The 18,519-nt window shown below is 36.8% G+C and overlaps 1 protein-coding gene across 5 annotated transcripts in view; it reads right to left on the bottom strand.

The window, feature by feature from the left end:
• Nucleotides 1–4,456: 4,456 nt before the first annotated feature.
• LOC104587248 (ERAD-associated E3 ubiquitin-protein ligase HRD1B-like) overlaps nt 4,457–18,519 on the bottom strand; it is a 35,082-nt gene continuing 21,019 nt past the window's right edge. For all 5 annotated transcript variants that reach the window (XM_010244782.2, XM_010244783.3, XM_088895388.1 and 2 more), the window contains exons 7-8: nt 14,540–14,822; nt 4,457–4,840 (exon numbers count right to left, since the gene is read on the bottom strand). In XM_010244782.2, coding sequence (XP_010243084.1) covers nt 4,670–4,840; nt 14,540–14,822 — 454 coding nt within the window. In that variant the 3' untranslated portion in view covers nt 4,457–4,669. The remainder of the gene's footprint in view (nt 4,841–14,539; nt 14,823–18,519) is intronic.

The raw sequence follows: 18,519 nt of genomic DNA, 5'->3' as shown, positions 1-18,519 counted from the left end.
CAAAAAATCGTTGAAATTTCTGATGATAGTCTTCGACTCTTCATTCTTTCAAATCTTCGAACCGGAGATCTAAGTCAGCAAGAGAGTGAGAGTGGTGGTGCGACGACAACCTTCAAAGGTAGATCTGAGTCAGCAAGAGAGGGTGGTGGTGTGGCGGCGAGCTTCAAGATCTGAGTGCGACAGAGGAGTGGTGCGGCATCCACCTACCGAAGATCTGAAAATGAAGCGAGAGAGAGGGAGAGTGGTGGTGCTACGACGATTTGAGCGAGAAAGGGGCGGCGCGGCATCCACCTACGGTAGATCCGAGTGCGACAGAGGGGTGGTGCGGCATCCACCTACCGATGATCTGAAAATGAAGCGAGAGAGAGGGAGAGTGGTGGTGCTGCGGCGATCTGAACGAGAAAGGGGCGGTGCGGCATCTGCCTACGATAGATCTGAGCGAAGCGAGAGAGAGAGAGAGAAAAGAGACACTACGATAACCGAAAGATTTGAGTGAGAGACAGAGATAGTTGATCGGAGAAATGAGAGAGATGATCGGTGAAATGAGAGAGAGAGAGAATTTCGGGAGAATAACCTAATTTTACTAAAGAGAGGGTCAAGGCCCTTGACCCAATCGACCCTGACCCTTATGGGTCATTTGACCCATCTTGATCCACTATTGAATTGGATGGGTATGAGTGGGTGGTTTGGGTGGATCAAGTGGGTTGGGGTCAAATTTTCCAGTCCTAGTTCAACCTCTTATTTATTTCCCCTTTAGGTTATTTGGTTTGAGAAAAAAAAAAAGAAATAATTAGAAAGTTGATTGCATTCGTATTTACTTTTTTCTTGTATGATGTCTTTCCGACATCATAGCACCTTAGCCAGTACACTGATGCATAGCATATTATATTCGCATTTACTTTTTAAGAAAATGAAGAAATATCCAAATAATTTAGATAAACTATAAATTATAATATATGAACAATTAGGATTTTAAAAAATGGTAAAAAAAATAGAAAGTTTTAATTTTTTATATGTTTTAAAGTTTGAAAGATAACTAATATTATCATGTTGATATAAAAAGAGTTAGACTATAATGCAATTTAAATATTTGTTGAGGTAAATTGTTGAAACCTCCCCTAAAGTTTGGTAATCACAATCACCTCCCCTAAACTTTCTAACATAGTTATAAGTAGATCCCCTTTATTAAAATCCCTTGAAAAGAAGAGGCATGAAACTAATTGCAACTATGTCAAAAAGTTCAAGGGAGGTGATTGCAATTATCAAACTTTAGGGAGGTTTCAGCAACATTCTAAATGTTCTCCCCATATGATTAGCTAGCCCAAGCCCTTCCAATCTCTTTTTCTGAAATAGATTTACTTTCCAAATTTGTCCTTCATATCAACCATTCAAAGGTAAAACTGCAACTTTAAATTCTCTTTCTTTTGTTGTTTATAAAGTTTGTATTGTTTTTTTTTTATGTAGAAATCAGCCTCAATAGTAATTGCATGGATATTTTGACATTTTTTTGTCTTTTTCTATAGGATTCTAACAAAGGGGGTCTACTTGCAACTGTGTCAAAAAGTTCAAGAAAGGTGATTGCAATTATCAAACTTCAGGGGAGGTTTTAGCAACATTCAAAAATGTCAATGAAAGTTAGCAATTTGTACGTTAAATCAAAATATCGATCCAAATACAAGGCATATGGTATCGGTATCGATAATAACCTGTATGGGATACCCTACGTCGAGGCATATCCTGTTGCATATCCGGCTAATACAAGTGCATTTCGGTCTGTATCTACACAATGATACGCCTTATGCACCCATGCAGATTTCTATTAAAAATAATAAGGTGATTCAAACCCAAATCAATTAGCATACTTAGTTTACAACTTAAACTCTTAAACCAACTAAGCCACTTAGTTACTTGGAATAAGAAATGAAATAAAATAACTTTTATTAATTTCATTCTCTAAATGAAATCCTAATAAACAATACATATTTATGTTTTACAACTCCACCTAAAAATTAAAAAGAATAATATTCAAAATTAGTATTTTATAAAATAATAGAATAAATAATTTATCAAATCTACATTTATCTCAAAAGATTATTTGAATCTCAAGAAATTTATACAAATAAAATATTAATAAAAGAATAATTATTTTAGTACTTAAAATTTACAAATTTGTACATGGTGTGTATCTTACAAATTATATATTAAATTAATAGTTAATATTTTAATTTACATTAAATAATATATTTATTATTTACAAAATATTCAAGAATATAATATTAAATTGAATCTATCAAACCTAACAATCCACATTTATATCAAAAAATGATTTCTTATTTTAAAAAATTTATAGAAATAAAAATATTATAATGGAATAATAATTTTAGTAATTAAAAATGATGAATTTGCATATGATATGTATCAAACCTAACAATCTACATTTGTGTATCTTTTGATATATTTTAAGTAACATTAGATAATTTAATATTTGGCTGACTCTTTCGTTAATGTACAAAAATAAAATAGAAAAATAAAAAATAATTGATATAATAATTAAAATATATAGGTGCATATGTTTTGTGTTTTGAAATCTTCATTGATGCATTATAAATAAATTTGTATGATATCTATGCATCCTATTATATTAATTTTAATATATTTTGTCATATACATTTTCTATGTATTTATACATTATTTGTGAGCATTACTATTTAACTTTAAATTTAGTATTATTAATGTATTTATGAAATTTATATGTATTTCCTTAGCATATCCAAGCTTTTTCATATTTTTCGTCTATATCCATGCATTTCCAGAACATACCCATATTCAAGTTGTCCAATACGATATCCGATGCCGATACTTTAATCTTTGGTATCACTTGCCCATGAAAAATAAATTTTCCATAGACCCTACATAAATCTGAAAAAAAAAAGAACATGTGTATCTTGATCAATAGGAACCAAAATCCTATTAACCAACTTCCCCCTTGTCAAAGTCCAAAAAAAAAAAAAAAAACTCATATGTAAAGCTAGGTTTAAAATAGTTTAGCGATGTGTATCATATGATATATCAGTTTTTGACCTCTCCCATACACCTTGGAGTTGAGCTATTTCATTGGCCTTAACCAATAAAAGAGGTTACAACTACAAGATAATCCCTGACAAATAGGCAAAAAAAAAAAAAAAAAACAGAGTTGCATCTTATCAAAGCTCAATATGTACTTTTTTTCGTATTGAGAGTATTGGTGCTAACTATAATGTAAAGAATTCAATATAAATAGGTTTTAAAGGAAGAATGCAAATGAAATGGGTCACAATTGCATCTATGTAAATACAAGAGTGAATTTGATCAATGACCTATTAAACTCGTTGATATAAAGAATTCAATATAAATAGGTTTTAAAGGAAGAATGCAAATGAAATGGGTCACAATTGCATCTATGTAAATACAAGAGTGAATTTGATCAATGACCTATTAAACTCGTTGATATAACAATAATTTATGTTTTTTTTCTTAATTTTTAGGAAATATCGGAAAATTAAAAAAAAAAAATATTTGATACATTTGAATCTTGGTAAAAAGCATTATATGATGGATTTATCAATGATCAACCAAGCTCATTGACCTAACAACAATTCAATGTGTCTTGAAATGAATTTTTAGCAGATTGGAAACTCAAACATTGTTTGATGCATTATTAATAAAGTTGTAAGATATCTACCTGTTTTTTATTTTATTTTTTTGAAGTCAGATATCTACATGTTTTAGATGATGCTATTGTTGATTTTAATATATTTCTTCAAAAACCATTGAAGTGTGTATTTCTTATGTCTTCGCACCTTATTCATCATTATATTTATTAATATATTTGCGAGATTTGTAAAAATCCCTCCAATAGTCCAATGCATCAAAGAGTGTCAATGGTTTTCCACGGACTCCATGTATATTTAAAGTATATCGTAATATATATCCATATCCAATGTTTCCAAAGTATATGATATATCCATAATTTTCCACTGTATCCATGTGTATCGTAACATGTATATATATTCAAAGGCATATGATATGATATGTATCCATGTCCAAGCTTACCGATTTTAAAACCCCCTACTACTAGTCCTATTCTGCAGCTAGAAGCTTAATTTATCATCAACAAACAATTGCCAAATGCTTTTCTGTTGAAGATTATTCGAGTGGGTCAAATTACTGGAAGGAACGAGAAAAAAAAAAGCGTATTTGCTACCTTGTAATTGATGAACATATCATCTCCAATTGTTCTTGTACCAACTTACAACACTTGATCAAAAGGAAAAAAAGTAGTTAACATTAAACACAACATGAGAGAGCATCTGTGTGGACAGTAGACCAAACACAAGACATCAAGGTTTGTCAGATTAACTTTATCTGATGGTTAGCCTGTAAGAACACTACTGGCAGTAATAACAACCAGCAAATCTGAAACTCTGAAGGCATGTACACTTACAGTCATTTAATAAAGGGGTTACCTACAATAGTATAGTTTATCAAACAAAACTGATTTGAACAATATAAAGAAAAACATAAGGCAAAACTAAAAACAAAACAAGAAAAAAAAAAAGAGGGAGCCCTGCATTTTCTATATCCATTGCATTATATTTTGCAAGTTGCAATTAGCATGAAAGTTAGTACTTCATTGTTTCTCCACCTCTTCAACCTCACCATGACAGCCACAGTCTGAAATGGACGAAGATGAGGATGGAGATGCACTGGTCTTACCCTTACTATCTGAAGCAGTGGAACTCATTTTCATGGTTTCCCCTGGTTTCTGTTGTCGTAAAAGCTGCAGCTGGCTTTGCAGAATCTGGAAAAGGAAGGGGAACAAAAATAATAAATAAAACAGGGGCACGATTACTTAACAAAAAATATCACAATTGAATCAATTGCTCACTAGTCATACAGTGGATGTCCATATAAGTGAGGAAAAAACGTTCCATAGATAGAGACCAAATCATGAAGCAAAATAAAACATCAGTTGAACTATGATTTACAGTGGAAAGTGTTAAGTTAATTGTCCCAAATCCATCTGGATCTTTCTAATACTGAGTTGAATTAAATCCAAAATTCTAATCTATGTTAATCAAGCACATAGAAACACTCTTAAACCCCATAGATAGGGAGGAGTTCAAGCAGGAATACCTTCAACGAGCATGGAACTCCTACAAGGGATTTCTTATGTAATATTACATCATATTTTATATATTACAAGATGTTCCAAATACCAAGAATCTCCCTATGAAAGAAATATACAGAACAAAATCATCACAGCTCATAGGTGGTAGGTTAAAATTGACTATGTTGCAGGTTGTTTAGGGTTTACATGGAGCGAAGGAACCAGGGGGTTACTAATGAATTGAAGTTTTACTACATAACTAAGTCCACTCTAGATGCGTTAAATTATGGTGTAAATGTATGGGAGTGTGAATTTCATTCTAGATGCTTAAGTCCATTCAGTATGAATCTCATTTGCAATGGTTTAAATGTATGGGAGTGCAAACAGGTAGAGAATAAGTTCTGATTTGCTTTTGCTTCAGATTTGACCATCTTATTTGTTTGTGAAAAGTAAAATTAAGCAGTCCCCAATTCATAGTTTATATGAAAGAGAATGGAGGTAGGAGAATTATTTGTGGGAGTGATGTAGGAAGCAAGATGATGTGGTCCCCGCTTTATGTGAGACAGAACTGAGGTAGGAGAAAGGTGGTGCAAATTTTGCATCAGTTTCTTGCATGCTATATTTGCACAGCCAGTGAGTGCAAATAAGACAAATGAGGGCAAATTTCTGTATCAATTAGGATGCAAATCATAGTTACGAACAAACAGATGCAAAAAAGGATGTGCAAATGTTTTTTCCCATGCCACATTCTTTGATCTTGTCAAGTCAAGGGCTAAGCATGCAATCCAGGCAAGAAGCGACTCCCTTCAGAAGAGGACAAGGACAATGAAGGAGAAAAGGAAAAGATGAATAATCAGAAATCAAATCCTTATTTCTTCTTCCAAAACATCCTTGTCTACATCTCCTCACCCCACTCATGTTCCAGTCAAAATCTAAAATGGGTTTCAGTAGTTTCTCTGTAGTATCTTAACTAAATAGGAAAATGGAAATTTTCAAGTCGCTCTTTTTAAAATTAACTACATGGGTTTTCAGAAATTTTTTTAATTTCAAGAATCTTATCTGGGTTTTAGAATATATATATATATATATATATATATATATATATATATATATATATATTCTTTTTTCATAGGTTTCTTGTATTGAATCATATAGTAGTTGAGAAAGGTAGGAGTTTTAAGTTAATTAATCATGTTCTCCATGGGTTCCTTGTATTTAACCAACAGTCAAGAAGTTAATGGAGAAGGCATTCGATCCATATCCAAATTCTCTAGCCCAAAAGTCAGTTTTCCTCCAACTGAACAAATTGTGAACAGTACAATGTAGTAATGTACAAAGTTTACATACACCCTTTATGGAGGATAGTCACTTCTACCTCTCCCCTTACATTTGCCTTACACTTGAGCCTGAAATAATTGATTCCTAACCACCCCTTGTTTTGCTAATGCATCTGCTATGTAGTCAGCAGAACTTGTGCCCATTGGATTTTTACTTGAGTGTTGTTAGTCAGCGATACAATTCTTGATATCATTTTTATAGGTCCACATAGATGTCTTGTTATTCAACAACCACCCTATCACAACCTTTGAACCACCTTCATGGTTCAAAGAATCAATACGCTCAGTACTGAAAATTTCAGTTTCAAGCCATTAAAGATACCAATTCTCTACCCATTATTTTCACTCCACACCCCTTTTGTCATGGTTAACACATACCTGTTATTATTATTTAAAAGTAACAGATGTCACTAATTCTTTTATATAGCATATCACCTATCTCAAAAACCACTACATATCAATACTTGAACCATGGTCACCTTTAATGATTTATCCACTCAGCTTCATGTATCTTGCCCGCTGCACACCCTCCAAAACAGCCATCATCTCTACCCTTAGAGAATATCCTAACAAATCAGGCCTGAAATTTTGATGGGAGCTCCTTTGGAAATCCGGGCATTTCAGGAGTAGGAGTATTCAGAAATTCTGAAAGGAGGATATTGGGTCTGTTTTCAGGACCGATTGACACCGGAAACTCACTGAAGGCTGAACTTTTGGCATTACTGCAAGGGTTAAAGTTAACCAAACAGTTAGGATACAGGCATATTGAGGTGGAAGGGACTCAAAAGTAGTAATTTCCTGGGCAGCAAACAGTAGCCATACCCCGTGGACGTTTAAACAAGTGATTAAGGAAGTGGAAAAGATTGCAAAGGAGGTTGAGACTGAATTTAAATGGGTCCGAAGAAGTGCAAATGGGCTAGCTGATGCTTTAGCAAAACAAGGGGCATTGAGACAGCAACTATTTTGGGCTGCACTGTAATGAGGGATAAAATACAGTGATTGAAGGGATCAACAGTCCCATCACCAAGTTGTATAAACTGTTTACAATCTGAAATTTAATAAAATACATGTTTACTGATAAAAAAAAATCAGGCCCGAAAACATAACAGCATGACCCTCTTCATTCCTAAGAAAACCTCCCACCCCTGAAGGCCCTCAGGCCTCAGTTCCCCATACTGCTGTCATTGAAGTTAAGCCTTATGAATCTCCTTTCCAGTGGCACCCAATTGTTGTGAGACAATTTTTCCTGAAGATGTTCCTACAAATTCCACTTTCCAATTATATCATCTATTGAAAGAAAAGGCTTCCAATGATTTGATCCAATGAGCCATGGCCACCCTAACTATAATGCATTCAATTATTGCTTCCTTCTCTCCAGTTCCTTAATGCTCTGTTTGGTTTGAAAGAAAAGGTAGAGAAAGGAAAGGAAAGGTAGATAAACCTATACAAGGTTTGCACAGGTTTTCCTATCTTTCTCTTCCTTTCCCTTCATTCAAACCAAACATAGCCTAAAGATTCTTGCATTCCCCTCTTCCTAAATTGTCCAAATGAGTGCTACCCTAGTGCATCTCCACATGATTCTTCCCATTTTCTTTCACCAAACAAAGGTTGATGATAGAACAAGCTAGTCATGCTTGATGTAAGCGTCCACTTACACCCAAATGAAGAAAAAAACCATTTCCAAATACAAATGGACAAAAGATTAGCAAGTCCCACCATTAGCTTTGCAAAGAATACACCAATTAAGGAATAAGCTATAATTAGGCCTCCTCTTCTGTATCAAATCAAAAGTATTAATTTTCTCATGGAAAACCTCCCAACAAAATGCACCAATTTTAAGAAGGATTGGCCAGCTCCAAACCTCTTTCACAGGGAATGGCCACAAAAGGAAGGGGGGAGAAGATAGGACCTTGAAGAAAGAAGCGCATGAAAAGGAACCCAAGGGATTAGAAGTCCAAATACGACCATTAAACTGAAGAGGATCTAGGAACTCTCCTTCTAGAACATGTAGAAGACTAAATACACTAGGAAGTTCTAAATCCCTAATACCCCTTTTAAAGCCTAAATTCCAATTTCCAATCAAAGCCATTGAGTGAAGAAGAGGGACAGCAAACTTAGAAGTAGGTCCCTTTGAGAGTGGATACTGGATAGTGAGAATAAGGTGGGAAATTGATCTTTTGAAGGACATTCCCCTGCCCAAGCATGTTCCCAAAAGCTGATAATATTACTAGATCAAATATCATATTTGATACAATTGAGGAAGACCAGTAGGATACTATGACTTGTCTTCTAAGTAAGGAGAGGCTCATATAGCTCTAGCAGATAAGACAGCAACCCATCGATTGTCCATCAGCCAATGAATGCTAACCACCATTTGTGCTATAACTTGTCCCTCTCAGGTAGTCTCGGCAACCACAACCATTTTCCTAATAAGGCCATGCTCTTCTTTCATACATTCCCTATACCAACCCTCCTTGATTTTTGCTTCTAACACTACTTCCCACTTAACCAAATGATCCTCTTTCTACTTTGTTTTGTCAAGGTTCCTTGGAAAAAAAGGGTTGGGGATGTTGGGCATAAGGCTGGGTCAAGGTTGTACCAGAAAATAGCTCAAATTGTGCTTTCTTGAACAAGATTCAAAAAGGAACAGAAGCGGCTTCTACCTACCTCCATAAATGCTTGAGTTCACTTCGAGACAAGTGGAATTTACAATTTTCTCATAGTAGTGATACACCTTATTTCAATGGATTGCATTTGTGTCAAAACTATTCAAGCCTAATAATGGCATTGGCCACTGTGCATGTCTAGACCATATGCATTTCACTTCAGATACATTTTGGTCTTGCTTACAATGACCAATACCCCTGAGGGAGGTGTGCATTAATAGTGTATAGTTATTTGCTACATTGCATGGATTGTTGACAGATTCCTTTATCAAACCTTAATGGCATTTTGGAATTTCTAATAAGGTCATTACCCAATGTTGGTCCCAGCTATCTGAAGTCTTAGGAGGGGTGGACTAAATAGAGACCAAACAGAAATTACTCAAGGGTGTCTTGGGTATATTAAAAGTTAAAACTTCATGTTCTCCATTATTGACCATCTCTGACAGGAGACTCCTGGATGCATCCCAAAAATACAGGGAGAGTTTTTGACTTTGTCGATGAAGTGTCTAAAGATTTCCTTCTGTTGAGATTGCACTTGATAAAGATGCTGTGTTGAAAACTGCTTTGACTCTGAATGGGGAGGTTGTTTGGGGTCCCACCTTTCGAAGAAATCCCAATGATTGGGAAATCAGCCCTTTGACTGAGTTGTTATGTCTAGTTCTAAGCACCCAGCCTAATCCTCTATCTGAAGATAAAAGAATCTGGTCATGGAGCTCCACAGGCAAGTTTTCCTCTCAGTCCTTCTACAACAGACTGATGTCGTGTGAGGACAATGATTTCCCTTGGGCCTTGATCTGGAATTCCCATGCTCCTTCCAAGGTTTCCTTCCTGGTTTGGACTGCAGTGTTGGGTAAATGTCTAACCACTGATCGGCTGCTTAGAAGGGGGATGCTTCTTTCGAACATCCTATGCCCCTGTGCAATGGAACTCCTGAATCCTCCATCCATCTTTTCCTTCATTGCAGTTTTTCTTCCCATCTGTGAGAAATGGCTTTCTCCTGTTTTGGGGTTCAGTCTTGCTTATCTGAATCAGATCTTCAACTTCTGCAACGGTGGTCCCTCAAGAGCACTGAACACTAAGGGCAAATTGCTTTGGAGGATCTTCCCATCTTCCATCCAATGGGCCATCTGGAAGGTAAGGAATAGCCGATTTTTTTACAACAATTTTTCTGATATGGTTTCAGTAAAAAGAAAGGTTGTAGGTACTTTGTATTCTTGTTTAAGTGTACAAAAGACATTCAGGGGTGCCCAGCTTTTCTCTTTTTTGCAAGCTGGACCTATCTTTTGTTGACATTTTTTGTATATATATATATATATATATATATATATATATATATTGATGAATAACAGATTCATTCAATTCATTGAAATACCAAAATATTTACAGCAAGGAAGACAAGAACTCTTATCTTCCGAAAACAATTTAAACCCTCCAAAGAGAGAAAAAGAGTAAAAGAAACAATTAAGTTACAGCTTAGCCCAAAATATTGCCTCCCTTTCTATCCCTTGTTTAGCTAATCCATCAGCTAAAGAGTTAGCTGATCTCTTAACCCAACTCATCCTGATTTCCATCTCCCGCACCAGCCACCTGAATTTCCTCTTCTCATTTCTGTAGTTCCATAAACCGCAGTCATCTTTAATCAGCCACCCTATCACCACCTCTGAGTCCCCTTCAATTATGAGTTTCCTGACATTCATCTCCTTGGCTTTCTGAACTCCTTTCATAACTGCCAAAATCTCAGCTCTGAGGGAATCCCCCACACCAATTGGGCCTGAGAACAGGGCATAAATGACCCCGCTCTCATCCCTAAAAACACCTCCAATCCCTGATTGTCCCAGATTCCCCCTACAACTCCCATCAAAATTTAACTTTAAGAAGCCAGCAGGTGGGGGAGTCCAGGACACCCTTATAATTGGTTTGACCTGAGTGCAGTTTGCAATCTCGCCCCACTTTCTCAACATGTCTTCCACTGTGTAATCTATAAATAGTTCTAGTGATTTCAGCCACTGTACTGCCCTTATGTGGATCACAGCCCTCAATTCTTCAGCCCCTCTCTCATTTTCAAAGAAGATCCTAGTATTTCTTTCTTCCCATAATGTCCAGCATACTGCACAGCCCTCAGACCTCTCCACATAGTCCTTCCCCTTTTCATGTGCCACCTGAAAAAGAAAGGGGAAAATAGGCTCTGCAAGTTTGATGGAGGGTTCCACCTACACCCAAAGAGAGAAAAAGCCCACTCCCAGATTGACTTTGCAAATTGGCAAGACACCAGTAAGTGAAAATCAGTCTCCCTGTCCGCTTTGCAAAGAACACACCAATGAGGTGACAAACAAGTATTGGGTCTCTTCTTTTGGAGCAAATCCCCAGTGTTGAATCTTTCCAAATAGGCTTCCCAACAAAAACTACCAACCCTAGGAAGAATCGGTCTGCAAAAAACCTCACTAACCGGGAAAGGGGAGGTTGTAGGACTGGTAGACTGGAAAAGGACTTTGAAGAAGGAAGCGCAAGGAAAAGAGCCCGTGGAGGTGGGGGTCCAAATTCTAGAGTCCACCTTAGAAGGGTCCAAGAAAACATTATCAAGAAGTTCAAAGAGGCTTGAAATACTATCAAGGTCTGAATCCCTCACAGCCCTCCTCAGACCCAAGTTCCACCCAAACCCCGAACTGGAAGAATAAGGGGTGATAAAAGAAGAATCTGGCTCATTTTTAAATTCAGAAAGAGCATACAAAGAAGGAAACTGTTCCTTAAGAGGAACATTCCCCACCCAAATATGTTCCCAGAATTTTATGGAATTACCTGAATTCAAATCATACCTGACATGAGGGGAGAAGACTGGAAGTAAATCATGAATGGCTTTCCAAGGTGAAGTGCTTGTGGTCCTTGCTCTGATTCTAGCATCCCATCCATCTTGCTCCAGCCCATGTATGCTTGCCACTATTCTAGCCCATAGCTTCTCCGGCTCTAGAGGGAACCTCCACAACCATTTCCCCAAAAGGGCCGAATTCCTTATCCCAATGTTCCCAAGCCCCAAACCCCCATAGTTTTTACTTCTGGTCACCACCTTCTAGCTAACCTTGTGGTCCCTCTTCTCCTCTCCTGGCTCCCAAAGGAAACCTCTCATCAACCTCTCCAATCTACTACAAACTTTCCCTGGAATCTTAAACACTAAAAGAAAATAAATGGGTAAGTTTGCTAACGTGGCCTTGATAATTCTCTTTCCAAGAGACAAGTCTTTTTTCAAATCTTTCCACCACCGGGTTCCAGAAACTCTCTCTCTTAGGATTATCACCTAGGGGCAACCCTAGATAGTTCAAAGGCCACCCTAGTACCTCTACACTCTCCCTTATCTCTCTCTCCTCCAGATTCACCCCCACTACACAACTCTTCCCAAAGTTCACCTTCAAATTTGACATATGCTCCAATAGCTGAATCACCAGTTTCAGGTTCCTGATGAAGCTCACATTACCTCCTTCACAAAACAGGATCGTATCATCAGCAAACTGTAAGTGAGTGAGTGGGATGTCCTCCCTTCCAACCCTCAAACCTCTAATGAGACCCCTAGAGTCTACCCTGTGGATCAACTTCCCCAAAACATTAGCAACCAGTAAAAACAAAAAAGGAGATAAGGGGTCTCCCTGTCTTATACCCCTAATGGCTGGGAAGAAATCTACCACTGTCCTATTCACTAGCACTGAATAATGACAATTCCGAACACAGCCCATGATCCATTTGCACCATCTGGCCCCAAATCCCATTTTGATCATAAATTTCCTTAAGAATTCCCAATCCACCATGTCATAAGCCTTCTCCAAATCCAACATACACACCACTCCCTTCTTTTTATCCTTCTTGAAATTCTCCACACTCTCATTGGCAATGAGGATTTGATCTGTGATTTGTCTTCCACTTACAAAGGCACCTTGATTTTGTTCAATTATGTCTAGCAATACCCGCTTCAGCCTCAAGGATAACACCTTTGCAATAATCTTGTACAGACTATTTACCAAACTGATTGTTCTGAAATCTCTTCGATGCAAAGCTTCTTTCTTTTTCGGAATCAAAGCTACAAAAGTGGAATTCACCCCCCGGATTAACAATTCCTGACCTATGAAATTCCTCAAAAACCATGAGAAAGTCATCTTTCAAAATGTCCCAACAATCCTGATAAAAAGCCATTGTGAACCCATCTGGCCCTGGAGCTTTTGTTTTGTCCATAGAAAACACAGCCTCCTTAATCTCCTCCAAGTCAAAGTTCCTTTCCAAACTCCTCCTATTATCCCCTCCCCCACTACATCTGCCCAGTCCAGACCTTCAACCCACACCCTTCCATTTACAGGCCTTCTTAGAATGGATTTAAAATGTTCCACACATACCCCGGCTACCTCCTCTTGTTGAGATAACTCAATTCCATCCACCACCAATTTGGAAATGAAATTTCTCCTTTTTCTTCCATCTGCCAGAGAATGAAAGTACTTGGTGTTCATGTCTCCCTCTTGCAACCATTTACACCTAGATTTTTGCCTCCAACTTATCTCCTCCTTATGAAGGCAATCCTCTAATAGGCTTCTCAAGCCCCTTCTTAATTCATTGTCTTCCTCTCCAAGTTTTCCCCTTTCTTCTTTAGAGTCGAGGCTTTCAAGTTGGTCCACCAAATCTCTCTTTCTTTCTTCTATCCTCCCAAACTCCAAAATATTCCACTCCTCAATCTTTGTTTTCAGGAATTGTAATTTCTTATGAAATCTCATCCCCTCCCATTCCACCAAGGGGTTACACTCATTCCACCACTCCCCTACTCTACTGGTAAACCCTGGATGGAGTAACCACATGTTTTTAAATCCAAAGGGGGCAAGTCCTCCACTCATTCCACCACTTCCTTGCATAACCACATGTTTTCAAACCTTGTATATTCCCATTGTACAGGATCTCATTGTACATGGGCTGATGTTATGTTTTCCTCATATATTAATGCAATAAAATACTTTACCTATTTCAAAAAAAAAAGTTATAGAAAACAACCTCAAAAATACTAGAAGAGAGTAGCATAAGTAGAATCATAATCAGCGTAGTTCTTATGCAGTAGATTAAGTGTAATTTCCCGCCTAGAGTTTCAGTTTCTGATCCTTGGCCATTGGGAATACAAGATTGAATATGATAATCCAAACAATCAGTAACTAAAGAGTCCATGTTTCAAAGAGAACATTACAGACATAAGCATCATTTTTGCATCACTGCACAAGCCATATGACACCCATTCTGATCCAACAGAATCTTGGGATTTAGTCATAATTGTAAGCACTTAGAAAGAAGAACCAAGAATATCAATCACAACTTTTAACAGAACCAGAAAGGGAGATCAAGAATGCCAATAGATCACTGGAACAGTGTACCTCAATCTGGTGCTGAATAAATCTTTCTCTAGCTTCCAGATGACAACCTTCTACATTTACATCAGTTCCCAGTCTCTGCCCTGTAAAATTAGTACTAATCGCCTGGAAAGGGATGAATGGGTAGTGTGGAACCTGAGGATATGTGAAATTTAACTGTCCACCAGGGGTTGCAAATTGTTGTTGTTGCAGTTCCCCAGAAGCAGTTCTATCTCCAGTTGAGTCCATGGTACAGGAGTTTGCCGAAGGCATACACGTCAGGGGAAGTAAAGAATATCCAGGGTACCTGTTTGTAAGCAGAAAAGAAAAAATGGTTTCATGAGTCCTGCAATATCTTTTCACAACATATAATGTGAAACATTGCCACACTTCTATGTAATGAAAGTCCCAAGAATCTATAAAACAAAGACAAAAAACCAAATTCTATGTCTAGGAAACAAGATGAGAAATCCCCAGTCAGGTCTAATGAAACAAAACAATACATGTAAATGTTGGATGGAGTGTAATCTGGACTTTTCGGAACTTTGGGTATTCATTTCAATGCAATTCAGGTTTTGGCTGTGCCCCAGGGACCAAAAAAACATGGGATACTTTGATAAACACAACTCAGCATAAGACACCACTTTATCCATAAAAGCAAAAGTTACAAGTAACTGCACCTTAATCCATGAAACATTCTCAAGGCAAGCTACTTGTTTAAAGCCAAATAAGGAATCAGCAAAGCAATCTATACTCAATTTTGAATGAGAAGTTAGTTAATCCTACACAAATCATTCAATGGCCAATATAAACAGATCATTTCATCCTTTTGAGCAACCAACCTAAACAGACAATGGAATATAACCTTCAAACTGACCCACAGATCCACAACAACAATAGATTAAAATATTAGTATGATTCACATAGAAAACATGTATATTGAATTATCCCATTTAATAGGCTATAATTAATTAAAGAAATAGGACTTGTTAGTATTGTGTAAGGCGGTTTATGTTAATACTATCATTTTAAATATTGTTTCAGTTATTTATTTATATAAAAAGATAACTCCAAACTTGTTTTCATTATCTTAGTTAATGTATCAACAACAACCACACGGAATGCAATACTAATCCTAATTTGGGGCACAATACATGAAACAGTGCTGATTTTTTTTTTGATCGGTAACATTATTGATTTATGGGAAATAATGTGCTTATTGTACAAATATTGTTCCAAGCACCCCTATGCAACCTGGCAACCCCTGCTACCAACCCCAATACACCCTTTTATCCATACAGACTGGTAAGCTTGCCCGCTAGTAGTTACCCCTTGAGTTTTGTTCAGCCCTTGTTTGTCTATAGCATATGCCAACTTGTTCTCTCCCTTGGTATCTGCTGAACCTGAGCTCTTAGTTCCTCTACCATCTTTCTTATGTCTCGTAGCATATTTCTATATTTGAATGGGCCAGGATTGTCACATGATAAGCAGTCCAGAGTTATGCATGTGTCACATAGTTTGCAAGGTGTCTAGATGATTTTTGGCGACACTGGGGCGCCTAGTTGCCTAATCCACCCAGGCGACACCTAAGCGATGAAGAATTTTATAATATAAAGAACTAACTTTTGGCTAGTTCCCTAGTTTTATATGCCATTCAGCATGTATATTAATTGAAAAAATAGCAATTCTCTTTATTAAGAACATTAAGTTTCCTGTAAAAACGTGGAAAATCATCCATCCAAAAGATAAAAATCTTTTACATACATTGATTTCATTATTTTCAAAAATAATACTACTATAATATTTAATAGAGAAATTTCATACCAATTAGCAGCTAAAGAAGGTTATTAACTTCATAAGATAAATATTTAAGATGCAAAGTAAAATAGAAAAAACCAAGGATGGAATTCCTGTTTTATTTAATTAAAGAGAGAAAGTAGAAAAAAAAAACCTCTTTATATTTCTATTCTCTCTTTCCTCTTTCTTTTTCTCTCTTCAAAACCCTTTGATCTTTTAAATTCCAATAGTAAAACATTAAAACAGAGTATAAATGATATATATAGCATATAATAAAATGTATTAACACACATATTGATAAGATACAGCAATATAAATGATATTATATAAGACGCCTTGTCATTTTTGCCACCTAGGCAGGCACTTAGTTGCCTAGGCGATGCCTTGTCAACTATGATGTGTCGCCTTCCACCATAATATCTATGAAATTTGAAGGGCTAACAAGCTTTAAGCCAAAATGTAATGCTATTAATTCTGCTCTTAGAGAGTCTCCTTGATCTATCATACCTGAGTATGGTATTTACTAATCCCATACCCATCTCTAATCACCTCACAAATGCCTATCTTCAAGGATTTTCCATACTACACCCATCAAAATTCAGTTTCAGTTTATTCAACCTGGGAGACCACCAAAACCGAGCAACTGTTCTCTTTACTAATGTTGAGTTAGTTATATTATTCTAACCTCTCACAATGTCTTCCATTGAGAATGGTACAAATATTGGCAATGTTTTAACCCAATAAACCACTCTAATCACAATATTTTCCAAGGCCTCCTTAGAATGAACTTGTTCCTTGAATACTTTTACATTCCTTTCTTCCCATACTGTCCAAATTACTACTGATCTAGAACATCTCCATAGCAGTTTTCCTCTCCTTATTGGAAGCATGATCAAAGATTCTTCAAACATTCTGCCCACACCATCTAGAGCCACCCCCCCCCCCAAACCAACCAAACAGTGAGAAAACATACTCCTAAATGCAGGAGGTAAAAGGCAAATGGGAAGTAGTTTCACCACTTGCTCCACATAGAAAGCAAATATGGAGGGAAAAAACAACAACCCTGTCTTCCTCTATGTAGCATTTCACAAATTATTGATTTTAGAATGAACCACCTCTCAACAAAACGCTTTAATTTTGAGTGAAATCAACCCTTTCAAGATAGCAATAGCCAAAAAACAATGGGGGAATGAGACCTGGAAAACAAATGAAAGAAAGATGTAGATATAAAAATTCCATTTGAGTTTGAGAACCACATTGATGGATCAAGAATGGCATCACCAAGAAACTGAATAAGGTCTGAGGCAAGTGATGCTTCTCCTCACCTTAACCCACTTCTCAACCCAAGATCCCAACAAATCCCTGATACAGAAAATGAGGCACAACCTTAAATTGTTTTGTTTCTATTGACAGAGTGGGAGTGGAAGGTTAGATATTTATCATTCAATGGGATTTCCCCCACCCAAAGGTCTTCCCAGATTTTTCCTTTATCCCCAAAGGATATACCAATTATTGTGTGGAACAAAAACAAAGTAAGATATTAAAAATGGATTTCCAAAGAGAGTCAAGTGTTGTTATAGAGGCTAATCCAGCCTCTCAACCATTTTTTGAGATTCTGTGGATGCTTTTGGTCACCACATACAGTTATCAATCAGTTAAACAGGTTCAGATTACAGAAACTAGATAACTGTGAGTGAACAAATGAGTTTCAGCATCAGCAGAAGAAGAATAGAAAAGAGAAGAAGGAAGAGAGAAGAGAGAAGAGGAGAGGATTTGAGAGAAACAGATGGTGGGGTTCAATGTGATACACTATTCCTTTTACTTTCTAATAATAACAGTCCAATTACAAATCTGCCCCTACTAAGGCGGCAGCAGTTACAACACCTTATAACAACTTAAAAATTACAGCCCAGCCCACTAATAACAGGCTCATAACTAAAAACAAATAAATGAGACATGATAATAAAAGGAAACCACCAACAAGATATAACACACCATAATTTGTTTGTGTCCAGAGGAAACCACCAAAACCATTTACCAAACAAGGAAAGGTTTCTAAGGTTCAGTTTGCCTAACCTTAACCCCCCCCCCCCCCCCCCCCGAGCTCACATCGTCTGTCCCCGCCAATGAAATGTTGCTACGCCACCTTTTATTTTTGAAATTCAAATTTCACGGCGTCTAGAGTTAACAGCAGTCTGGATTCTAAA

Source organism: Nelumbo nucifera, chromosome 1, assembly GCF_055504915.1.
Source record: "Nelumbo nucifera cultivar China Antique chromosome 1, China Antique-T2T, whole genome shotgun sequence".
Lineage (NCBI taxonomy): Eukaryota > Viridiplantae > Streptophyta > Magnoliopsida > Proteales > Nelumbonaceae > Nelumbo > Nelumbo nucifera.
Note: the sequence above shows the minus strand (reverse complement) of the source record. Positions and strands in the feature narration are given on the sequence as shown.